This window comes from Macrobrachium nipponense, chromosome 13 (assembly GCF_015104395.2).
Source record: "Macrobrachium nipponense isolate FS-2020 chromosome 13, ASM1510439v2, whole genome shotgun sequence".
Lineage (NCBI taxonomy): Eukaryota > Metazoa > Arthropoda > Malacostraca > Decapoda > Palaemonidae > Macrobrachium > Macrobrachium nipponense.
In genome coordinates this window covers 87,847,399-87,873,986 of record NC_087206.1, presented here as the reverse complement: position 1 = coordinate 87,873,986, position 26,588 = coordinate 87,847,399, and the positions used below count along the sequence as shown (strand labels likewise).

General features: G+C 44.7%; 1 protein-coding gene across 4 annotated transcripts in view; it reads left to right on the top strand.

Annotated features, from left to right (window-relative positions):
• LOC135225172 (vacuolar protein sorting-associated protein 11 homolog) overlaps positions 1-26,588 on the top strand; it is a 230,146-nt gene that overhangs the window by 202,062 nt on the left and 1,496 nt on the right. For all 4 annotated transcript variants that reach the window (XR_010316924.1, XM_064264426.1, XM_064264424.1 and 1 more), the window contains one exon: positions 20,095-20,151. Coding sequence is in view for 3 of the 4 variants with exons in the window: in XM_064264426.1 (XP_064120496.1) it covers positions 20,095-20,151 (57 nt within the window). In the remaining variant the exon portion in view is untranslated. The remainder of the gene's footprint in view (positions 1-20,094; positions 20,152-26,588) is intronic.

Below are 26,588 nucleotides of genomic sequence, written 5' to 3'. Positions count from 1 at the left end.
GTATGCAGCTCTCTATAAGTTTTGTCAGGGACTTTGTTGCCCATTGGTGGATGGTGTTGACTTTAGGAGCAAGACACTTCTACTGAATCAGTGATTCAAGTTGGCCAACTCTGTCAACAGTATTCCAAAGGTCAAGGACCTGTTGCTTCTTCTGGCCCAATTGCTATGCATTATATTTTAATTTATATATCCCCATTCTTATCTAGTGATGTGGGGATGATACTTAATTATGCATGCTTGTCAGTCAAAGATGAATAGGCATGTGCTTCTTGAAGTATTTTAGGCGTGAAGGAAACTCCCTATATGGTAAGGGATTTTCCTTATTAGGAAACATGGCCTCACTGGGGATTTTTTCAGATAATCATGCTCAACTAATGTACAGTTTCAGTGCAAGAATTACGACTTACAAATAACGCTCATTAAATTCGTAAGTAATTCAGAACCATATTTGGTTCCAGGACTGTAGGAGGGATGCTGTAACCAAGAATTGCCCATTTTATTCTTAAACCCAAGTTCAGGTTTTGGTCTTTTCCTTTTGTCATGCTACACAAAGAAAGAGTTTAACTAGTGCCATTACATTTTCATGCACCATAGAATGGTCAACACCACACCTGGTAAAACTGAGATGTCAGGGCAGTGGAAAGAACATCAGGATGCTTAGCAGGTTTATTCCAGGTCAGAAATAGTCTTTGTGGGAAGTTGCTGCTTTGAGTGAAATGAAACAAAATATTGGTTTGATCATGCATTCTATGGAAGGACAGTGTTTTGGCAATTGGGGATTCAGAAAGAACAAATTGCCTACAATGGCATTTACATCCGTAAGTTCGGCAGTTGCTGTGGGATTTAAGGAGCACTCATTTAGACTTACTAGCATGTAGATGAACAGGAACACGCGAACGATTTACTTTTTTGATGGCCTAATTCAGACTTATAGGCCCCTCGTATCTACTCTAATTACTATTGAGCAATTCCAAGTTCAAAAATTGCTTAGTGTCTCCTGTAGAGCCCTTGTAGTCTCAGGGAAAATGATTTTCAGAATTTCCAATGGTCTTGGTAGATGTCTCATTCTTCCACTAAGAGGAAATCAACTCGACTTCACAATTCCATACAATTCCATTAACTTATGCATCTCCTTAACTGCTTGGAGATGTTAGAATGTCCCCTCCCAATAAGAAGATTTTCAAGTTATCTTAGGATCTGTCCTTAATTGAAAACAGCCGTGGCCTGGGGTCAGAAGTAGTGGTCTGTGTGTTGCTGAGGGTGCCATTCTAGAGAAATTTTCAGCACCTGGAACCTTGTGGACATCAATGTTTTCTGTTTAGAGATAATAAGACTTTTCACTGCCTACTTCCAAAGTTATCGTTCCATACATACTTTCCTCAGTATTGCATCAAGTACTTTGAGATCTTGCTGAGGATCAGCACTGTAAGGTGTTGAGATTGAAGCCCCTTTATCTCTATATCAGTCTCTCTCTGGAGTTTAGATGCAGGTCTAAACTTTATCTGAATTTACTATGAAACCTTTTATTTAGCACTATCAGCAGTTAATAAGTAAATTTATTGCCACCAACCTTCTTTAAAGCTGTTGCAAAGGGAATGCTATTTTATCTTTCTGCCTTAGAGCTGAGGGTGATGTTAAGGCTACGTTGTACAGTGACCTGTAAGAATTACAATGTAACCTCCTTAGTGGGGAAGAAGAGGAAACTTCTTTGTCCTGTTGGGGCAATTAAAACTTAATCAGATAGGTTAAACATAGAACATCTTTATCATCCTTTTAGAAACCTTGAGCATCTTTGTCAAAGGTTAATCCTGGGAAGAGGTAAAGTTAACCTTTTGTTTTGTGTTTTAGGAACTGTAGATGTCGTTGTCAAAGGTTAAGCTTGTAGGAAGCAAAATTAACCTTTTGTTTTGTGGTTTTAGAAAACCTAGAATGTATTTGTGAAGGTTAAGCCTGGAAGAGGCAAAGTTAACCTTTTGTGTTTTGTTTTTAAGAAACTTATAACATCTTTGTCAAGGGACATGAGGTCCTCTGTGACGTATTTGATTAGGCTAGCGCATGAGAACTAGCTCCATATCTTCTATCTTTATTGAAAGTAAACATTCATAATGTGAGCAGCAGTTGTAATATCATTCAGTGTTAAGTCAATTTGTCGCTTCAGAATAGGGTTTATGAATCATGTTTGAAAACAGTAAAGCCCTTAATCAACTACTAGTAGTGGGTAGTCTTTTCCTGAACCAAAAAAAAAGAGCAATTCTTTGGGCTCTTTTGTTTAAATCCAAGGCTTTAATATTTTGGGGAGTGTGAAGGTACAAATTATGTGTAGGAGTGTACCTTTACATATATCATAAAGGTATTTATTTTTAGTGACTGTCGTTCTGGCTAAATCGAAGTGGTTTTCTCTGTAAGGCTGCTCTTTGCTGCACATGTATGAGAGCTTTGCTCCCTGAATGGAATCCAACTTCTGGTGGTAGTAAAATTCAGAAAGGACTTCAGATCAGGTGAGAATGTACTATTGAGTTTCATGCAAGAAACCTTTAGCTCGAATGGCTGAGTGGATTTTCGTCTAGCTGCACTACCCACTGTCCTCTTCTTGATGTGGGAATCAGCTAACTTTAACAGTAGGTATGATTCATCACAAATAATATAAATTTTCCCAATAAAATTTATTATTTGCATACTTACTTGCAATTTAGTGGGCTGTCAAGGAGAATTCTGATAAGAGTTAAAACAATTGAAACAGCCATTTGATTTTTTGTTTGAATGTTGACTCGCCTAATTGGCGCGGAGATATAGCTCACTTTAACAGTAGGTAAGTAACTTAGTGGTCTGATTAAACTATTTATTAGTAAAAATGAGTTTTTATTAATGGCACTTCTAAAATAAAGACCCTTTTTCTGGGCTCAGCTCGTGTCGGCCTATGAAAGGATCCTTAATATCATTCTTTCTAGGTAAAATTAATCTAAAATTACCAGAGAAAAACAAAATTAAGAAAATGTCAGTAAAACTGACTCGCTCACTCTTAAAAAGAAGTGTCGGTATGGCAATAGGGGCGAGTGGGAACACTACCACGAGACATTCACCAATTAGAACTTCCAATCAGAATCCCCACAAGAGAGAGCTGATACCAACAGGTGATGCGGCCGCTACTACTACTACTAGAGGATGCCACGGACAGCAGCGCCCCTAGCGGACATCCTTAATTTTTAGCGCCAGCGTTCGGACGCATTCTCTTTGTGCTTGTGCTATTTACGAGGAATTTTATCACCATTCATCATGGAACGTTCTGCCATCGCAACGGCTAAGTTAAGTGCCTCATAAGTAATGTTTTACTGTATTTTTGTCTTCCGGGAACCAGTATTTTCCTTCTAATAGGTCATATACGGTTTCCCGGTTGTCTCGTGGCGGCGCCATGCTGCCTCGTTAAGTATTCCCGGTCCTCCATACTGGGACTTCTTATACTTATGGGCTTACTATATTACGTTCATCGTTTTTTACATCGAGTTTTAGCTAGGTTAGCCCCTTTACCATTTCTCTTAGTTTGGTATTTAGGGCTATTCCATGTTCCAGCCCAGCATCCCGGCTCTTGCTCTTCATCGGCTATCGCTGGCTCCGAGTAGGCTTCTGTTCCTCGGAACAGTTTGCCTCCTCCTGGGCTTCTTTTTCTTCTACTAAAAGTGTCTTTTCCATCTTTACGATGTAAATTTATTCTATTTAGGGTGTTAGGCTAGCCTAGGTGCATGTCCCATGTATTGGTACAGCCTGGTTCACGTGGCCTTCCCACGGTTGTGTTGCTCGCGGCTTAGGCCACTTGCGGTCACGTGTTCCATCGCACCTTCCCCTTCCCCTTCCCTCCCTACCAGGTATAGGGAGGTGCTGGGGGACCCCTTGGTTGTCATGACAACCTCAGTTGCCTTCCTCCCTCTCTCTCTGAGGTGGCCAGGGGTTCCTCCCAGCGGGGGGTATAGGGCGACCACTCATAGGGTACCGGGTCTCCGAGCGGGTAGTTGTTGAGACGGGGAGGAGTAGGCCACCCCCCCCCTTCTCTCTCTCCCGCCGTGTTACGCCGAGACCCTCCCCCCCTTCCCCAGTTGCTCAGCCACCTTCCCTTTCTATAACGAACGGAGCCTTCCGCCGCAGCCGGGGCACCTTTGGTTATAGATTACTGGCTCCGCCAGCGGGCGGGGTGGTCACTACTAGTGGTCGGTTGCTTGCCTACTATATCCTTACATCTCTCCCCCGCTACCGGAAGGGAGCTTGCTTCTTACCCGGGCACTCTTCTAGTAGACGGGTGGAGAAAGGTTTGATATTATTGTTATTTTTAAGGATATACCCTAATTTTACGATGATTTGTTTAATTTTATTAATCATATGTTTGCCATCCCCGCCATTATCCGTCTGGTTTCCTTTTACCACCACACCTGGTTGGATTCTATCTCTTGTCTCCGCCGCCAGCGGAGCAATAGCCTAGGACAACCAACCATTTTCTACCACACGTATTATGGCGGGGCTCTGGTTTAATCTAACTTTCTCGCTCCGGCACCAGCGGAGCAACTGTTAGGCTGTAAGTGTTCTCCTGATACTTATGTATCTTTCCACTTACAGGCTACCAACTGTCAGGTCCTGGGATGCAACGCGACGTTGTACGACCCCTGCGGCCACGATGAGTGCAGGTCTCACGCTCCATGTGCCACGCCGTACAACGATATGATCGTCTGGCACCCGGAAGCCTGCGCCATCTGCTACGACCTAGTCAGTCAGCTGGTGGAGGGGGTAAGTCGATTATAGACTTCTTTATCATTTTACTAACAACTCTTAGACATAAGTTTGTTAACCCCGTTCCGCCATTAGAAGCTCATCTCACCTTTTCTTTCAGGTGCTGTGTGTGAGGGAAGTCGCCCTTGCTACCCTGAAAGCGTGGGTAGGCGGCTTCGGGAAGAACGCCGCCAAAGGCCAGCCTTACATCCTAGACAAGAAGCTGGCCGTCCAGATCTTCCCGCGGGCAAGTCAACAGGGTATGTTGACCCCTTGTCCGCAGCCCCTCTCATAGCCTCCATCCAGCAAGAAATGCAGCAATCTTTTGGGGTCGTAGCCACACAGGAGTCGGTCCCGGACGTCGCTACCCTGGACCTCAACATTGAGCCTATGGCGGTAGGGGCAGAGGATTTGTTGGTTGAGGTAGGTGTGTCGGGCGCCCAAGGTCTTTCCTTGGGCGCTCCTGGATCTTCTCCTGTCCCTTCTTCAAGCGCTTCTTTCCAAGGCTTTGTGGGATCTGAGATCCCTACCCGCTCTCCCGCTCTCTCTGTACCCCCAAAGGTGAAGGGACAGAGAGAACCGAAGACCCTAGTTAAGACGACTTCTAAGAAGTCGTCTTCGTCTTCTTCGGCTAAGAAGTCTACGACTTCTTACGCTGACGCGGTGAAGGCCAAGCCGAGCTCTTCTTACTCGAAGAGCTCTAGAAGCAAGTCTTCTAAGGAGAAGGCTCGCGCTCCCGCCGAGCCAATGCCTTCTCCGGCCTCCACCGCATCCACTCCGGTAACGCCGGTGGGAGGAGCGGGACCCAGCACCTTTGATCCCACTGCTTTCTCAGCAGTGGTGATGCAACAGGTGGGCGAGATGGTCGGCTCTCAAGTCTCCGCCCTGGGACGAAATTTGAGCAGATGTTCGCACAACTGTCGAGCACTCTGTCTCAATCGGGCCAGTCCATCCAAGATCTCTCTAACAGAGTTAGAGAGAATGAGGACCGAGTAGCTGGGCTCTCTCAGGTCCCCCTTCCAGTCTCTCCAGTGACAAGTGCTGGTATTTTCCAGCTTCCGCCATACGATTCACTGCCAGCTTTCTCTATGGAGAACCCATGGAGAGTAGCCGCTTACGCTCCGTTTAAGGATGGTATGATCTCTATCCCGGAGTGTGGAACTCGAAGGATTGAGGACTTCGAGTTTTATCCTCCGGGTTTGACGCAGCCTTTCATCGGCTATGCTAGGCTGACCGTAGCGGCTCTTACTAGGGAAGACAAGATCTCTAGGGAGAATGTTCTCTACAGTAGGGATCATGCCCAACGTGAATGGGTTCACTGCCTTGAGGACTGGGAGTGCACAAACACCAAGCTCCAGGCCTATAAGAGTCCTTTCACTATTTTTGCGACGGAAGAGGAGGCTTCTCTTCCGTTCGCTACAAAAATAGTAGAGACGACTCTTCAGGCAGTCCTCAAGGATGAGCCCATGCCACAGCTAAGGGAAGCGGAGTCTACTTCTCCGCTCTTCCCAGCTTTTGGAGAATTGTGGGAGAACTTGCCAGCCACGTTCACGCTTGGTAAGCTCAAACCGGACTGCGCCATGGACCAGTTCGGCAAAAAGCTCCCAAGGCTGCCTGATTCCTTGATTCAGGCGGAGTTCGACGCGCGAACTAGGTTTGGCAGGTCCCTCAATTCACTGATCATAACGGAGATGGCTGCTCTCTCGTATGGCACGGAACCTCTGTTTAAGATCTTGGCCAAATCCCAGCTTCAGACGGTTCAGACGGATGCTTTTGACTTCTTCCAAGCTAGGAGGAATTGCCGAAAGCACGTTCTGCAGGAGTGCACTATTAGGCACGAGCCTAATAGACTCCTGGCTTCTAGCATGTGGGAGCGGATCTCTTCCCAGAGTCCGCTGTAAATGAAGTACACCACGAGGCTGCTAGGCTCAACCAGAGCCTTAGAGCTAGGTGGGGTATTTCATCCAAGAGGAAGCAAGAATCCGTCCCCACTGCTGGTAAGAAACCAAAGAAGTCTGGTAAAAGGTTCCAGCCTTACCAGAAACACCAGCAACAGCAGCAATTTGTTCAGGCCGTCCCGGTTACCCAACAGGGACAGCCTGCTACTTCTAAACAGAACCAGCCCATCCTCCTGCTGTCTCCTCAATCACAACCTTCGACCTCCTACGCACTCTCGCCGGCCTTCAACCCTACGTATGAAGGTCAGGGCTACCCTCCCTTTAACAGACAATCGAGAGGTAGGGCGAGAGGCTACTTTCGCCAGCGTGGCGCAGGAAGGGCGACAAGGAGCAAGCAGTTCAGAGGAGGGCGTGGTGGTCAACCCGCCCATCAACAATGAGGCTCCCCAGTAGGAGGGAGGCTGTTCCTCTTCCGTCACAGGTGGGGGTTCAGCAATTGGGCACAGAGCATAGTGTCCAAAGGATTGGGTTGGAGTTGGATCAAAGATCCTCCTCCAATCAAATCATTCCGCCAAATACCATCAAAGGAATTGACAGATTACGCGGAGGAACTCCTTCAGAAAGGAGCTATTGCGAGAGTCAAGCATCTAAAATTTCAAGGTCGCTTATTCAGCGTGCCAAAGAAAGGCTCAACAAAAAGAAGGGTAATCTTAGACTTGTCAAAGCTAAACTCTTTCATTCGTTGCGACAAGTTCAAGATGCTTACCCTCTCACAAGTAAGGACCTTACTTCCGCGTGGAGCCGTCACATGCTCCATCGATCTTACAGACGCATACTATCATATCCCTATAGCCAGACACTTCCGCCCATTCCTAGGATTCAGGCTAGGAAATCAGACATTCTCATTCAAAGTGATGCCCTTCGGTCTGAATGTAGCCCCCAGGGTATTCACGAAAATAGCAGAAGTGGTTGTGCAACAATTGAGAACTCAGGGAATCATGGTAGCAGCATACCTCGACGATTGGTTGATCTGGGCACCAACTGTCGAGGAATGTCTCAAAGCCACCAAAAAGGTAGTTCACTTTCTGGAACATCTGGGGTCCAGATAAACAAAACGAAATCCAGACTTACCCCGGAGTCTCGTTTTCAGTGGCTGGGAATCCAATGGGATTTGTCTTCCCACAATCTGTCAATTCCAGTGGCCAAACGGAAGGAAATAGCAAAATCTGTCAGGCAATTTCTCAAATGCAAACAAACATCAAGGAGAAACCAGGAAAGAATCCTAGGGTCCCTTCAGTTTGCTTCGGTAACAGATATCCTCCTGAAAGCAAGGCTAAAAGATATAAATCGAGTTTGGCGATCGAGAGCAAACGCCAAATCTCGAGACAAGTTGTCAGTAATTCCACAGATCCTTCGCAATCAACTCCGTCCATGGTCAAAAGTAAAGAACTTAGCCAAGCGGGTACCCCTTCAATATCCCCTTCCAGTGTTAACCATTCACACGGATGCCTCCCTGTCCGGGTGGGGGGATATTCTCAGTTCAAACAGGTTCAGGGGACTTGGTCAGTTCAATTTCGCCAGCTCCACATAAACGTTCTGGAAGCAATGGCAGTATTTCTTACCTTGAAGAGACTGCTTCCCCCGAAAAAGTCTCATCTAAGACTAGTTTTGGACAGTGCAGTGGTAGTTCATTGCATCAACAGAGGAGGGTCCAAATCCAAGCATGTGAACCATGTCATGATAGCCATCTTTGCCCTAGCAAACAAACACAAATGGCATCTGTCCGCCACTCACCTGGCGGGGGTAAGAAATGTGATAGCAGACGCTTTGTCCCGGTCAGTTCCTCTGGAATCAGAATGGTCCCTAGACGACGGGTCATTCCAGTGGATATGCCGGAGAGTCCCAGGTCTCCAAGTAGATCTCTTCGCCTCACAAGCGAACCACAAGCTTCCTTGCTATGTGGCCCCCAACCTGGACCCTCTGGCTTATGCCACGGACGCCCTGTCGTTAGATTGGGATCAGTGGAGAAAAATTTATGTTTTTCCTCCAGTGAATCTTCTCTTGAAAAGTCTTAAGCAAGCTGAGGACTTTCAAGGGAATAGTAGCTCTGATTGCACCGGACTGGCCCAAGAGCAACTGGTATCCTCTTCTTCTGGAATTGGGTCTCCGACCTCAACGGATTCCCAATCCCAAGCTGTCACAATCAGTACAAATGAGGACTGTGTTCGCTTCCTCAGGAATTCTTCAGACCCTAACTTTATGGACTTCATGAAGTTTGCGGCTAATAAAGATGCTAATATTGATCCACAAAATGTTCTCTTCCTAGAATCAGATAAGAGAGAGTCAACTATTAGACAATATGACTCAGCTGTTAAAAAATTAGCATCCTTCCTGAAAAAATCAAACACTACAACCATGACAGTTAATCTAGCTATATCCTTTTTCAGATCCTTGTTTGAAAAAGGTTTAGCAGCTAGCATTATTACTACTCATATTAATCGGCTTTGAAGAAGATCTTTCAGTTAGGTTTTCACATAGATCTGACTGAATCTTATTTCACGTCTATTCCTAAAGCCTGTGCTAGACTTAGACCTTCTCAAAGGCCTACTGCAGTTTCATGGTTCTTAAATGATGTCCTCAAACTAGCTTCAGATACTGACAACTCGTCCTGTACATTCATAATGCTTCTTAGAAAGACATTATTCTTATTAAGCCTAGCTTCAGGAGCTAGAATTTCAGAACTGTCGGCTCTATCCAGAGAGGCGGGTCATGTGGAATTCCTCCCCTCAGGAGAAGTTCTGCTTGCTCCGGATCGTAGTTTTTTGGCTAAAAATGAGGATCCTCTTGCAAGGTGGGCCCCTTGGAAAGTCATCCCACTTCCGCAAGACCCTTCTCTTTGCCCAGTATCAACTTTAAGAGCCTTTCTATCTCGTACATCCTCAAGATCCTCAGGTCCTCTCTTCATGAGAGAGAAAGGTGGTACTTTGTCAGTAAAAGGTATTAGACAACAAATCCTTTACTTCATTAAACAAGCCAATCCTGATTCATTTCCAAAAGCACATGACATCAGGGGAGTAGCCACCTCAATTAATTACTTTCAACATATGAACTTTGAGGATCTTAAAAAAGTATACTGGATGGAAATCTCCGACAGTCTTTAAACGTCATTATCTAAAGTCCTTGGAATCTTTAAAATTTTCAGCAGTAGCAGCGGGAAACATTGTTTCTCCTGATACTGTATAGTAATTGTAGTACAGATTCAGGTCTCCTTTCTACCTACCTCATCCAACATGCCTCACCCTATCGCCATGCTACTCGGATATCCTAGCCTTAGCCGCTGAAATCATATTAGTGGATTGTCCCTTATTTTTTTGCTAGGGACATCCACACCTTGTACTGATGATGTGCTTCAGTGTACCTACCCTTATTTTTATGCTAGGGTAGGACACAATGTGTTTGTATATTTTGTAAATAAGTTATCTAAGTAAATCTATTTTGTTAAAATTACACTGCATTATTATAATTTACTGTGTTTATGGTAATTTTAAGTACTTTACATTACTAACTTTCTTTTATGTTACTGTTTAGAATAAGTTAGTCTTAAGTACTTAGTTATATGCTGTAATTGATTTACTTATATTATATCCCTCATTTTACAACTGCTTTTCATTTGTCCTTTTTTCCCATCTTGTCTGTTTCTCTGGTACTCTTTCATAGGCCGACACGAGCTGAGCCCAGAAAAGGGATTTTGACGAACGGAAGGAAAATCTATTTCTGGGTGATTGGCTCGTGTCGCCCTATGAAACCCACCCTGTATTGTTTGCCCCCCCCTGCAGGACAAGATGTTTTTAGATTAAGGATGTCCGCTAGGGGCGCTGCTGTCCGTGGCGTCCTCTAGTAGTAGTAGTAGCGGCCGCATCACCTGTTGGTATCAGCTCTCTCTTGTGGGGATTCTGATTGGAAGTTCTAATTGGTGAATGTCTCGTGGTAGTGTTCCCACTCGCCCCTATTGCCATACCGACACTTCTTTTTAAGAGTGAGTGAGTCAGTTTTACTGACATTTTCTTAATTTTGTTTTTCTCTGGTAATTTTAGATTAATTTTACCTAGAAAGAATGATATTAAGGATCCTTTCATAGGGCGACACGAGCCAATCACCCAGAAATAGATTTTTCCTTCGTCAAAATCCCTTTTTTTTGTATTCCGTCAGGCTGTTCCCCATTCCTTGTCTCCTTAGACGGGTAGTGCCATCAGTAGACCTCATGCAGTCCACTGTAGGCATTACTTAAGGTTCTTTGCAGCATGCCTTCAGCCCCTAGCTACAACCACTTTTGTTTTTTTTTACTGTACCTCCTTTCATATTCTCTTTCTTCATCTTACTTTCCACCCTTTCTTAATACTTGATTCATAGTGCCACTGCAAGGTTTTCCTCCTTTTACATCTTTAAAATCTTTTACTGTCAATTTCCATTTTAGCGCTGAATGACCTCATAGGTCCCAGTGCTTGGTCTTTGGCCTAAATTCTCTATTCAACTCAGCTCAACCAATTCCTTGTAGACATATGGAAAATTATTGAGCCTCCTGTTGAAATAAAAGACACTCTGATCCTCAGCTCTTCTCTTCTTTAAGAATCCCTACCTTTGTACTACCTCAAACTTGGCTCCATTCCTTCTAACACGTGCTTACCATAGAGACGTCTTCTTAAATGGATTTGCTAAATAAAAGTTCCTCTTCTCTTTACAGTATTTACTTCTTGACAGAGCTTATTTATCCTACATTATACTGGGATTTCTTCCTTTCCGTGGCCCTGTGGTATGAAATGGAATGGAATATGAGATTCAGGCACAAACCCAAGCACTGGGACCCATAGCATGCTTTGTGGCCCTGTGAAAGGTCTCCTGGTGTTCTACTTTTTTATTGATGTCTCATGGTGTTTCCACCAAGTAATTGTTCTGCTCATGTTCCACCATTGTACTGACTGTTCTAAGTAGATGGGGTTCATCATTATAATAATATATTTCATCATACTTTTTAGGCTATTGTCTGGTATTCAGTTATTTCACTGGTGCCTTAATGTTGCGCCTTTATCTTAACGATGCTCCACTAACTGTTCTTAGGTGCTTCAACATTTCAAATGTACACTGATTAGGTGTAGATACTTATGCTCCAGAACAACACTGTGTAGGGATACTAAATCCTCTGTGGGTTGTAGCACTTAAATTTTTAGCTATTTACATTTATGGTTCAAATTAAAATGTAAAGCTATCTAAGGTAGTAGTTTGTATGGATGAAATGTAAAACTATAAAAAAGTTCCAGTTTTGACCGGTGCTGGTATACTTTGAATACTGTAGAAAAATCAGTTATACTATACAGCATAAGAACTTTTTCTCTCTGTGGAAGTATTTACAGGAGAGTATGCCTGTTAGCAGAATGATGGGAATAATTGTCTGCTTTCTTGTAGAGGCATATTAGGTGGTGGAAAACTGGTTTTTTCCAGTTGAGGATGCTTAAGGAGTGGTAATCTTTACTCTGCTTTTGATTTGATTACTTAATCTCCTGTATTTCAGAAATTGCTTCCATATTAAAGATCACGATGAAACTTAATGTCACAATGAAAATAATGATTTTTCTTTATTGATTCCTGGGAAGCTGCTAATGGTATTGAAACTTTTTTTTCAAGGATAGGCACAGCTTTTAATCATAAATTCTTTTGCCAGTTTCATGAGAAAAGGGATTTTGACAAAGGAAAAAGCTATTTCTGGGGGAAGACCTGTGTCGCCTGGTGAAATGTTCCTATAGCACTCATTTCTAGGTATAAATAACTGCTAAATATACCAGAGAAAAAAGCTATATGGAGTGCTGGAGTTACTACCTCCAGCTCGCTCACCCTCATAGGGTGTCGGAATAGCACAGGGGCGAGTGGAAGCCACTACCACAGATACTTTGCCAATTAGAAGTCTCCTCTCTCAAAATCCCCCTCTAGAGAGGAGCCGTTACAATGTCTACCTTCCGCTCGCTACTACTACCTCTGCCAGAAACCCTCATCCCTGAAATACGCTCTCAAGCTTGGGCCAGCTAAAGGGTGGGGAAAAAGGAAAAGAGAGGGATGGGTTCACCGGGCGACACAGGTCTTCCCCCAGAAATAGATTTTTCCTTTTTCAAAATCCCTTTTCTGTGTTCGACCTGTGTCGGCCAGTGAAATAGTAGCAGAGAATTGGCCATATAAGCTTGGTAAACAAAAATTTTTTATGAAAGGAAAATAGAAATTACAAATGGTAAAAAAGCACCTAATATGACCAAATCCATACTATCCTGGGAAAAACAACAGGTAATGAACATAATAACAGATATAATAATGAACTATGTACATGTACAGGAGTGGTGTTATATATGAGCATGATTCGTTATCAGTATCTGAAAGCAACCTGAGTACGTCATTCAAAAACCAGGAGACTGTGTGAGGGCGGTCCACCGGTCTCAGATGAGCACATGCTCGAGGGATAGACGAGAAGTACGAATCTGTTAAATCAATATTAAAGCCAAACTGAAATATCTTCCTCAAGGCAGATTTAGTCGTAGTAATGGTACTAGCAGCTAGGCCTTTTTCGAACAGAGTTCTAAAAAATGAAGTTGCCAGATTCGTAGTCATCTTCTGGACATCTGATTCTTTTAGAAAGATGGCTAGCTTCCTTACTGCTGAATCATACTGCCTGAGTGTTGATTCTCTTTTGTCTGACTCCACGAACAGGGTGTTTAGCAGGTCAATACTAGCATCCTTCTGTGCCGCAAACTTCATGAAGTCCATAAAGTTAGGGCATTCAGAATTCTTGAGGAAGCTGACACAGTCCGAGTTTGTACTATTTGAGTCAGTTTTGGGTTGGGAATCCGTCTGGGACGGAATTTCAACTCTAGTAGAAGAGGAAACCAATTCCTCTTTGGCCAGTTGGGTGCTACCAATGCTACCTGTCCTCTGAAAGATCTGAGTTTGTGTAGGACTTTCAGCAAGAGGTTTATTGGCGGAAATAGGTAAATCTTCTGCCAATTGTTCCAGTCTATGGACATCGCATCTGTGGCGTGAGCCAGAGGATCCAGATTGGGAGCCACATAACACGGAAGTTTGTGATTGGACTCCGTGGCGGACAGGTCTACCTGAAGGCCCGAGATTTGTTGGCAAATCCAATGGAATGATTTTGTGTCCAAGGACCACTCCGACTCCAGCTGAGTTGTTCTGGATAGTGAGTCTGCAATGACATTCCGTACTCCTGCCAGGTGAGTAGCTGACAGGTGCCAATGATGTTTCATTGCCAACGAAAATATTGCAATCATCACATGATTTATTTGGCTCGACTTGGAGCCCCCTCTGTTTATGCAATGAACTATCACTGCGCCATCCGAGACTAGTCTGATATGAATGTTCCTGGCTGGAGCTAGTCGTTTCAAGGTCAGAAAAATGGCCATTGCCTCTAGTATGTTGATGTGGAACTGGCGGAATGTTTTCGACCACGTTCCTTGAACCTTCTTGTACTGGGAGTAGTCCCCCATCCGCTCAGAGAGGCGTCCGTGTGGACTATCAGAGACGGCGGGGGAAATTGTAGTGGCACTGATTTGGAAAGACTCTGGACTTCTGTCCATGGGCGGAGTCTTTTCCTTAATATTAGTGGAATCAAGGAGATTTTGTCTCTGAACTTGTTGTTGGCTCTTTTCCGCCAAACCCGATTGATATCTTTCAGTTTGGCTTTCAACAGAACATCTGTTATTGAAGCAAACTGAAGTGAACCCAAGATTCTCTCTTCGGTACGATGAGAAACCCATTTGTTCTTGAGGAATTGTCTCGTAGCTTTCGCTATCTCTCTGCACTTCTTTGGCGGAAGAGATAGTTTGTGTGTGGTTAGGTCCCATTGAATTCCCAACCATTGAAAGCGAGACGCCGGAGTGAGATAGGACTTTTCCTTGTTGATCTGGAAACCCAGGTAGTCTAGGAATTTTATTACTTTGGCTGTTGCCTTTTGACATTCCTCGTCGCTGGTTGCCCGTCTAGGTAAGCTACCAACATTACCCTCCTGAGCTCTTAGTTCCTGTACTACTGTCTCTTCTAGTTTGGTGAATATTCTGGGCGCTATGTTGAGCCCGAACGGCATGACTCTGAACGAGTAAGCTTGTTTTCCTAGTTTGAAGCCTAGGTATGGAGAGAAGTTTCTTGCTATCAGTACATGATAGTAAGAGTCTGTAAGATCGATAGAGGTGGTGACAACCCCACGGGGAAGCAAGGTCCGCACCTGCGAGACGGTTAGTATGCAGAACTTGTCGCATTGAATGTATGAGTTGAGACGGGACAAGTCCAGAATCACTCTTCGTTTGTCCGAGTCCTTCTTCGGTACACTGAACAAATGTCCTTGAAATTTCAGGTGACTGACTTTCTTTATTGCCTTCTTTTGAAGAAGGTCTTTGGCATAGTCTAGAAGGTTTGTTGTTGCAATCTGATGAAAACTGACTGGTGGAGGAGGCCCTTTCTTCCATTTCCACCCCAGACCTTTCGACACAATACTGTGGGACCACGTACTGAAGGTCCAATGGTCCCGGGAGAGGTACAATCTCCCGCCCACCTGCAGAAACTCATTGACTGCAGGTCTTACTTCCTCTGCCTCCTCTGAAGCCTCTGTCTCTAGAGCCAGCTCTCTGCCGGAAAGCACCTCTGGCTCTGCTACCCCTTGTGTGTCTATTAAAGCCTCAAAACGGCCCTTGTGTTTCAAAGGAGGCGTTGAAAGCTGGGGAAGTTACAAGGGCAGCCGAACTCGAAGGCTGTTGAGTCGGTTGACTCTGCAGCAGAACAAACTGCTGTTGTGGCTGTGCCTTAGATGTCGAAGGCTTGCTGATCTGGGAGACAGGAACTGCCTGTACCACTGCTTGAGACTGAGGTCTGGAAAGGCTGATACTTCCTAGGCCTCTTCCTACTTTTGGATTCCTGCAGGCTCATCTAGCCACTATAAAATCATACAGGTCCGATTGAAAAGCCTGCAGCAGCGACTTTGTCAGGACCCAGAATAGAGGCTCATATGCAAAGACAGTAGCTGTCAACTCTGCAGTGGTGACTTGAGTTAATTGACCTGCTCAGCCTGCATCTTGCTTCGAATTCATTCCGCCTTAATCATGGAGTCCGGAATTCTAGGCAAACGTTCACTGAATTGTGTGGAGGCACATTCCGGGTCGAGTTTGCCCACCGTGAACGTTGCCGGAGCGCCAGCCCAACACTCCAGATCTCCGGGAAAGAGCAAAGAGGTAGCCTCCATCTCTTTTACCTGAGGCATGGGTTTGTCCTCCATTCCGGCTTGCAGTGTCAATTCTGCAATCTTTGATGTGCAAGGAGTCGGGACGTCATCCGGCGCTACAAACATGGTATAGCAACCTTTGTGGGGTTGCTATACCATGTTTGGTGTTGACGCACTCCCATTCCGTAAGAGTGCGGACCCATGCCGACTGAGCCTGATCCCTAGGGTAGATAACTGTCTCTTTCGGGACCTTGTTTACCCTGACCAACGCTTCCTCGGCTAGTCTAGCGTAGCCCGGAAAGGGGAATTGTAGGCCCGGCGGAAAGAACTCATAGTCTTCCACGGGTCGGGTTCCGCAACCTTCAATTGTAAGCTTGCCCTCTGAAAACGGAGCATGTAGAGCCAACCGCCACGTGTTGCTATTCTCGAATGGCGGAAGCTTGGATGCGTCCGGCACTGCAAAGGACTGCGATGTGTTTCTGGACTGGAGAAATCTGGTCACCAATTCCTCCTGGGCTTGTAATCTCTGGGTCAGAGACATGATGGACTGTCCGGATGTCTCTAGACCCAAGGCGAGTTGAGTGGACATCGATTGAAGTCTCGAGTCCACTACTTCGCTCATCTTCTGCATGAGAAGAGTGGCGAAAGCCTCATGGTCGAAGCCAGACTCTGCCGGTCTGGCTTTAGAAGACTTAGCTCTCGACCCCTTGGGTGGGGGAGTAGCTTTGGCCGAGGAAGTCGAAGGCTTGGGGGCCAATGACGACCTGGCGGAGTCTGCCGGGGAAGGCTTGGCTGGGCTACCCGCCTTCGGCAGAGACTTCGTCTTCAAGGTTTTCACCTTGGGGATTACCGAGCCTGACCTATTCCAAAGGGTTGTGGACTTCCCAGGGAAACCCTGAAAAGAAGAAGAAGGAGAGAACGTTAGCCCCACGACTACCTGCCTCACTTACCTCCCTACCTTCCTCCTGTTCCTCGATGGCCATAGGCTCCCGGTGCAGGCTGGTGGCTGCCACCACCTCTGTCATGACATCGCACAAGCCCTCTTGGTCCTCCGGGGGGGCTTGGGTCTCCTGGCGGATTCGCTCTATGATGGGAGCCGCTACTTCCGCTGGTACTGCTGCCGAAACCTGGGCGTTCGGGTAGAGGAGGGCACACATCTCCTCCGACAGCACGTAGGGTTGGCCGGCTCCCACGTTCCTTCCAAACCTCCCTACCCAAGCCTTAAGGGCCGATATCGAGGAGGTCTTGAGCGTCAGATCAACCTGTAAGAGATAATCAAATCAGGTTCCCCAGTGTCAGGGACTTTTCCAACCGATATGTGTAACATAGAATTCAGATTAACAATGAGGCAAGTACGCTACCTACCGACTCATCTGTTACGATTGTAACAAGGTTGTAACACACCGTGCAGGCTTCCGGGTGCCAGACCGCGCGTCCCTCCAGGTGGATGGCACAGCTGGCATGAGACCAGCAGACCTCATGCCCTTACAGTTTGTACAGGACAGCTGGGCATCCCGCCTCCTGGCATCGAACCATCTGTAAGTTGGAAAGATATATGAGATATGAGTATCGTCAAATAATGCCGCCGGAGTTAATTCCGGCGGTATGAGTACACTTAAACTACTTACTTAACCAGCTAAAGGTAATAATCGAGTATAATCTTCAACTTACTTGTTATTAATAAAGCTCTGGAGGTCTCCGCCTGCTCCGGAATCCATATTTTGGGTATCGCCAAAGCTATAATCGGTGGAGAGGGCCTGATACGAGCAGAACAGGGAAACAAGGCAAAACCTAAGCCTGAGTCTGATTGCACCGGAGTAGAGTAGCAATACCTAACCAATTGGAGGCGCATTCTCTGAGCCCAGTTCTGCTCCCACCGGAGTGGGCAGCAGCGATAACATAGAAGACGGAAAACAGAGCGGCGGGAACAACGGTACGTAGAACTCCGGTGTATACATCCTGGCGCATGTGATGGTAGACCACACTTCGCCGGAATAAACACAGGCCCGGAGACATACCAACAGAAGCTACATAATAAATTTTCTTAATACTAAGCTCTGAATGTCTCCGCCTACACTAGAGAAGTACGGAAAACAGAGCAGCGGAACAGCAGTACATAAATTCCGGCATATAGCCTCCTGGCGGGTGTGATGCTAGACCACACCTCGCCAGAAAACACACAGGCCCGGAGACACACCAACAGAGATTACATAATCTACTAATCCCCCAATCTCCTTCGACTAATCCCCAGGACCGAGCTCTACGCTCTAGCTGTCGTTCATTGGTAGGATTACTTGGGCAGCGAGCTAACAAAGCAGCGCCGGAACGAGTCCGGGACGGGGGGGTGGGGGGGAGTGTCTGGAGGAGAGTGGACGAGTGGTGATCGCCTGGCCACCGCAACCGATCAGTGAAAACCACTTCTCGAGAAGCCGTTAACTAGCCTACCACTAAAGGGGCAGAAGATGGTAGGCCAACTGACACCCTAAAGGGGGCAATGGCCCAGGCTACACTCAACAAAGACAATTCATAAAATAATTGATGAGGAATTACTGACGAAAAAAGGGGGGGGGGAGAAAATCGCACCCAGCTAAGATCCCAGCCCAACCCTCCGAAATCGGTACAGATCCGGTCAGGTAGGCTAGGATGGCTCCTATAAGGACGTCACGAAGAGGACCCCTAGAACCTAACTCAACCCTCCAAAATCGAATCTTCCGATCTGGTCAGGTAAGACAGGCCTAGGCCCTACAAACATAACAAGAGAGAGACTCTCTAGTCCTGGACCACCCCCCAAACAAACATATCTGCCTGGTCGGGTGGCAGTATAAGGAGCCATTAAGGGTGGTGGGATATACAGAGACCGCCTAGCCTACCCTCCAAAACCTAGCCTAGGTCTGGTCGGATAGGCCAGGGTAGGACATCGTGAAGAACTTCCAACCTCATCAAATAGCAATACAAGACTATAATCGAAAACTAAACTAGAAATATACATGCATGAGTACCGCGAATAAATGAGGAATCTTCACCTCTTAAAAATAAACTGGCATACCGCTAGGCAAGCCTAGGATACCAAAAACACAATACTCGCACATAACGTTATGAAGCATATCACCGTACGCACGAAAGGGAACCAACGCGCTCCTGAGGGACTGATGATAACGAAAAAGGCCCTAATAGGCTAATAACGTAAGACAAACCGTAAAAAACAAAGCCTCAGTATACGTCAGGAGTGAGACGGGCCCTATAATAGGCTAATAAACGTAAGGTTAAACCGTAAAAATAAGGCTCTCAGAATTCGTCAGGAGTGAGAATGATGAAAAAGAATACGAAAACAGTAGCCTATATAGTGAAGTGCTAAACGGTGGATAAAATACACTTTGAGATAGAAACTGAAATAATTGCGCATGCTGCCAACCATGCACCCAAAATGGCGGATCATAAGAACGTCATACCCGGCTCACAAGAACAAGAGACTTAAAATAAGGGCCAAAATTGGATGCATCGTTGCCCCAACGTGTTCAAAAACGATAAATGGAATACAGTACTCAACTTAGATGAAGAAGCCTGTTGCTCGTGAGAAGACATGATGCTTTGCAAAAAACTCTTCCTGGGAACAGCGAAAACGGTGCATGCAGACAGGGTGAGTGCTATTACAGGAATGAAGGTTTCTGGCAGAGGTAGTAGTAGTGAGCGGAAGGTAGACATTGTAACGGCACCTCTCTAGAGGGGGATTTTGAGAGAGGAGACTTCTAAGTGGCAAAGTATCTGTGGTAGTGGCTTCCACTCGCCCCTGTGCTATACCGACACCCTATGAGGGTGAGCTAGCTGGGGGTAGTAATTCCAGCATTCCATATGGCTTTTTTCTCTGGTATATTTAGCAGTTATTTATACCTAGAAATGAGTGCTATAGGAACATTTCACCGGCCGACACAGAAATATTTGCATTCTAAATAGAATTAATTATATATTGTTTGATATGTTTAAATACAGTTTTTTAAAGTAAGGTGTTATCAAGATTAAAATATTGTTAAATGTGCTGGAATTTCTGTTATATCTTTGACATCAATGGCCACTGTTGATATGGTATTCTGATAAATTATTCATTAAAGCAAATTTAAAGCTTTATTTTTTACTCTTTTTCATTATTCGTTTATAATTTTCTAACCTTACTTGTAATTTCAGTTCCTGAAACAGAAGGAAGACTTCGTGCACTGGAAAGGAATAATCAAGGACCAGTTGGTGAGTTGCAGCTGCATTATCATTTCTTCCCAACCTGGTTGGTTTGGAGGCCTTGTTGAATAGCAACCTTTATATTTCTCCTTGCTTGCTAAGTATTTAAAATATGAAAATAACAAACCTGAGGTCTTAACATTAAGATAAATCTTCTGGTGCCAGCTGGAAACTGGTTAAAAACAATAAAAAATTGTATATGCAAGGAATCTTTGGCATATGGCATCTGATACATAGCTGAGGTGGAAGAGAGTGAGAGACCACGTTTGAACCTAGTGACATTTAGTCTTTCTTCCAACCCAGGACAAGACATAAGAGGAGTGGCTAAAGGTGGGCAGTCACTGTTAAGACTTAGTTTGTTAGTTATGAAAAATACAAATTGATTAAAAATTTGTCGTGTTCATACGCAGCACAAACCTTCGGTCTTAAAATTAGGGTAGACTCACACTTGGAAGGAGGTACTATGAGAATCCTGAACCGACTGGAGGTTCGGCACACCTAAGCCTCTGAGGTGTTAGATATGTGGATGTCTGACACCCAGTCCACTCGGTTTAAATACAATGGAACACATCCAGATTCATTGCATATATGGAAATCAAATAGAACTATATCTATTTAAGCAACAAACCATGTCAGCCAATGTTCAGTAACGGTATGACTGCAACACTCACCTGCATCAAGCCAATTCAAGTGTATGATGTGCCTATTCTTCAAAATGACACTGTAGGTATTGAAGAAAGGAAAAAAGGGAAAGAAAAAAAAAGACCAATCATCTCACTCATTCTATCTCCCACACTATCATATTGGGCAAAATACAAACTGTCTTGCCAGGGACACAGGATGAGCTACACAACTTGTTGAGCAGCCACCACTGGACCCAAGGAAAAAGTGTCCAAGGATCTGTGGACGATATCCTCCAGGCAGAAGGAAGTGAAAGTGGTCTGACTAAGCCAGGAACCAGCATCAAAATCCTATGAACACACAAGTTCTTCTTAAATGCCAGGGAGGAACATTCCTCTGATGTCATGTGCTTCTGCATGCACAGTATTGATGACAGAACTTGACAGTGATGAGTAGGGTTGCCTAATCCCTTCGCATAACGAAACGAAATGGTATTCTTGAGCACCTCTTTCTTGGTTTGGCTCATGTTAACAAAAAGTCTATGACACCCAGGTTGTAGGTGATAAGTCCTTTTTAGGTAACAATGCAGTTCTTTGAAGGGGCAAAGCAGTAACTCTTTGAGGGTCGTTAACAAATTCCTTAAGGGGAGAAATGGAAAATGAGGCAAATCTGTCATTGTGAACCGAGGGATTTTGGGTCTTGGCCATGAATTCCGGGACAAATTCCCCTGATGTGTTTACATCATAATCCAGACCACAGAGCTCTCCAACTCTTTTCGAGGAAGCCAATGCCATAAGGAAGACTGTTTTCAAAACCAATTCTATCTGATGATTGACGCAGGGGCTCGATTGGAGCTTGAGTGAAACTACTCAGCACCAGAGTAAGGTCCCATGTATGGGGTTTGAGTTTCCTAGATGAACAAGACCTTTCAAAGCCCTTGAACAACATAAAGAATTCACAGGGTGAAGGGATGTCAACATCCACGTCTTTCAGACAAAGAAGGTAACCCTGTAGCCCTTGACAGCAGAAACAGAAAGAAGTTTCTCTGTTCTGAGGAAGATCAGGAAGTTCACTATCTGCTGAATGGAAGTTCCGAGTGGAGAGAAACCCTGTCAATGACACCAATCACAGCAGATGGCCTATTTGCCCTTGTACACAACTGACAAAGATTTCCTGAGGTAGCAGGATAAGGTCCCTACCAATTAGTGGTACCTCTCCACTTGAGGTTGGCAGAGAAGGTTGTGCTAAGGGGGAATCTCTCTTGGCACTGCTGAGGGAAGACATAGAAGATCCTCGAACCACTCTGCTTAGGGCTACAAAGGAGATACTAGGGTCATCCTGAGATTCTTGGAACCCATTACTTTGTTCAGGATATGATGGCTCAGGCAGAACAGAGGGAAAGCATAAACTTCCAGGATGTCTCAGGTATGCTGAAGGGCATTCTCTGCCCCAGTGAACAGATCTGGGACTACGGAACGGTAGATCTCTAGCTTGCTGTTGAACCATGTAGTGAAGAGTAACATGGGTCTTTCCTGAGAAGACAGAGGAACTGTTAGGATAACCCCAGGAGATGACCTGTTATAAGATGCTCTAAGCAGATACATGCTAAATACCCTACTGCCTATGGAAACTTGTCCAAGGTCGTGCAGAATCGATTGCTCACGTACATGGAAGGACTAAGTTACGAGTGTGCGACCGTCAAGGCAACAAAGCCTATGCTGGAAGCATATCCCCAGACGTCCAGAATCTCATGTCCTACGAAGAAAAATGCATCAATGCTCTGGCTGGAATGTCTGCTAAAATCTCCACAGCTGCTTTTATCTTGCACCATTGGGTGAGAATTGTCAGCTCGGAGTTATGCAGAAAACTGAGTGTGTTGGTCGAGCTGAACCCCTGGCCAAAGCCGCTGAAGTTCAAGACAAGCATCCTCTGAGTCACTTACTGGATGAGCATCGGTTGCTCCCTCTACCCGAGTCCCCATAGAAATAGGGAGGAGGGAGGAGGAGGTACTAGTTCGGGGAATATTCCTGGAACTAGTTTCGGTGACACAGGTTACCTCTTCAACTTGCCATATCCGAGGAAACCATGCACCTAGTGCTCTGTGTTGCAGGTTCTTGGAGGGAAACCCGTGACACTAAAACAAACTCCAGTCTGTAAACAAGGGAGGCAAAGGTGACAATGGTGAAAGGATTTTCTTCCTTGACTTCTACCGCATCCAGAGGGCCTCACCACATGTATGTATGAATAAACAGCAAAAAGAATTCCCAAAAACCCCAATGTCTGAGATAGAGGAAGATGGGTCATACGTACTTTTGAAGTGCCAAGTTGATAGATCAAAACTGTCTTTATAAGAACTAGCCATGATGTCACAGGAGCAGGCTACTCTTATAAAAGCAGAAATTTCCATATGTAAGAGTGGTCTTTATCAGATATTCAAACAAAATTGTGATAATAAGTTTATTTCATATGTATGACAAAAGGGGAAATCTGTAAGTTAATTCTTCTGGTATGTGACTGAGACAAATAGTAACTTAACTTAATTAACCAGAAACTCAGGACAGCCTTTTGGGGCTCCCAAGAGTTTCCGGTTTTGATTTTGAGATAATTAGTGGTATTGTTTCCCAACAACACCACAGCATTTGCATTGTCACCGAACAAGAGGGTTTTCTTCCCTCCCATTTCTGTTGAATTGCAGATCCTCAAATGTATCTTTTTTGCGCTCGATGGTTCTAGCTGAATGCATTCTATCATGGAATACACTGCCAGGCAACTCAGAATAAGGTGTTGAGCGATTGGCAGAATACTGCTCTCTCTTCGAGATTCTGTTTGTTTTAGTGTTGTTTCTCCTCTGTCGAGGATTAACTACCAATTCAAATCTCTTTGCCCAGCAATCACAGACTTACTAGGTCTCTGGTTGGCTCGAAATTCTCACTAAGGCCTGTCTCATGCTCCACATTTGCTGTTGCAAGAATTTTCAGACAATGATATATCTCATTAGACTCTTTATCATCTTTCTGTTTACCCCACGGTATAAGAAAAGTCTGTAGCCTAGTCTTCTGTTCCATTGCACCTGCCCCATTGGCCGCTGCGATGACACAGAATAATTTTCTTCAGACAATTTGAGTTTTGTTTTCTAATATACTTTTTCTAATTGGTAAGGTGTTCAATTATTCTTTGTTCACCCCGATTTGAAAATAAATAATGGAAGACTTCGCCTGTTCCGTGCCTTACTAGCTTTGCTTCCAAAGTAAATAGAAAATTCCTCCGCCTTCATTGCAAGCTCAGACTTTCTTGCCGAGCAACAATGAAGTAGCAAAATAACTTTTTCAGCCCTTTGTAAAACAGCAGGGATTAGAGCCTTCTTCACTGGTTGGTGTCATGTCATGACTACATCACGGAGACTCGGATGCACAATCATTTGGCTTCTGTTGATGAGTTCGAATCCTTCATGATCTCATGCATTTTGGACTTTGTATTGGTTGATACAGATCAGTCATTACTTTGTCCTATTGGTGTGTTACTATACCTGCGAAGGATCGACACCCTTCAATGAGTGTCGATACCTTTATCCACTGCTGTTGGATACATCCACTGTTCGCTCTCTCAGAAGCAAGCAGTGTCAGTGATGGGTAGGCTACATTTCATCACTCTGAGGAATATGCCAGACCAGAAGATAGATGTGGTCTCATTACGACCACATTTATATCTTTCTTCCTTAGGGTCTGCCCACAGGTCCTTGGAACCTCTTTTCCTTGGACCGGTGGTGGATGCTCACAAGTTGTGTTTATTTACTCGGCTCCTTCAAGAGGACAAGTTGCATCTCACTTATGGTGTGCGGTTCTAGAGGTAAGAAGGATGCGAGAATGACTGGCCTCTCCATCTTCCCCTCCTTGTCCTTCTACTCCTCTTCCTTCAGGTTGAGGATAGGACTCGAACGTACACTTGCTGGTTGGGCAATTGATGCTTTAAGCTTGCACATTGAGGTTCCTTTCTGTTTTTCTTATCAGAATCATATAAAAAATCCCGCTCCTTCCTCTAGCAAGGGGAGGAAGGAGACTGGCAATAATGCAAACCATTCCCAGAACTTTGCATTAATGCCTCCGACTAAATATTCTTCTTAGCCTTTTTTCGTGTGAGTTATGATTCCTCTCATTTTGAATAGAGCCAAAAGTCTGACTCTTGATCCTGCAGACTCTATACGCCGATCAACTTGTCAGAGGCAGGGCACTCTTCAGGTGTGCAGAACTCCAGTCAGTTCTAGAGGCTCACTCACATTCCTTCCGCCAATCAGTGAGTCTTCCTTATGTAAAGGACTGAGAGTTTTTATATCGTGTAGGAATTGACCATAGTTTTTTAAAGTAAATTGTATTTTTCCTAACTATACAAACCTGAGATCCTTTACATTAATGCCCACCTCATGCCACCCCTTAATCTGAAACCTGGGCCGAAAGGCAAAGTGGAGTGTTTACTTCCGGGCAGGCGGGGTTTCCCACCTACCAGACGGTAGTTACTGCCTAATCACCTTGTTTAAGAATTTAACGGCCGTATTCCATCCTACGCTGAAAATAATTCCTTATGTAAAGGACCTCAGGCTTGTATAGTTAGGAAAAATACAATTTACTTTAAAAAACTGTGATATCTAAGGGAAGGGAGTGAGCTGTATGAACCCTCCCCCAACCAAGGGGGGAAACAGATGAAACCATAAATTCTGACTGGTCCCGGGCAACTAGTCAGGATCAACATAATCTTAGACTTACGCCATCAAAATTCATGTTGAGGAAGTGGAGGAAAACTTACTATGTTAATTAAGACAAATCCTCGCACAGAACCCTCGGCTGCAACATGAACCTGTAATGTCTTGAACGTCTTGATCCACAGAAAATCTGAAAGACTAAAACATTACCATGTTCCCAGATATTGTGTAGTTTGAAACAAAACATTGTCTAAAAAAGAACATAATTAAAAACACACCCAAAAGAAAGTTTTTTGAGAAATAACAACAATGATATAAAGGGAGAAAAAACTACACATTTAAGCCTATTAAGCAGCATGAGTAAGTAAATACTATATCATTGAAGATGAAGTAATAAAACATATTGAAATGTCTTGATACAGGCAGTCCCCAGTTATTGGCGGGGGTTCTGTTTCAATGACCTGATAATAAGCGAAAATTGCCGATAACCGAAAATCAGCAATTTATGGTACTTAGGTGCCAATAACTGGATTTTGGCACCGATAACCGGATTTTGGCATCGATAACCGATTAATGGCTCCTCTGTTAGGCATGTATCGGTGCCATAACTTATTGGCGCCAATAACTGGAAATCGCTGCATTATGGTGCCGAAAATCCGCTTTTGGCACTAGACGAGGGCCATAAAACCAGATCGCTGATAAACGGGGACTGCCTGTATACCAAAATACACAAATGTTTTAATATATCCAAATCAATACAGTATTCTCAAATTACAAACTTGCTAACAAAGGAACAAGATGGTGCTGTCCCCTCTCTCCTTGAAAGGGCAATATTCCCCCGAGAGAGACAGGGCAGCATTACTACACACAAAATCAGTGGATGACAAAGCAGTATTAATAGGCCTGGAAGCACATCTACCGCAAGATGTATGGGGGTCTGTCCTAGAGGAAGTCAGGAAGCATGAACACGGGAACCCTAGAAGACCGGGACATAGTACTATACGTTGATGCTTACAGGACTTCTTAGGCTGGTTAAGGAATTCATGATACAAGCAGAGAAAGAAACCACCGGCTTGGATGGAGGAGTAGAGCATAATCGAATGTCCGCTCTCCAAGGCGGTTGAATAAATAC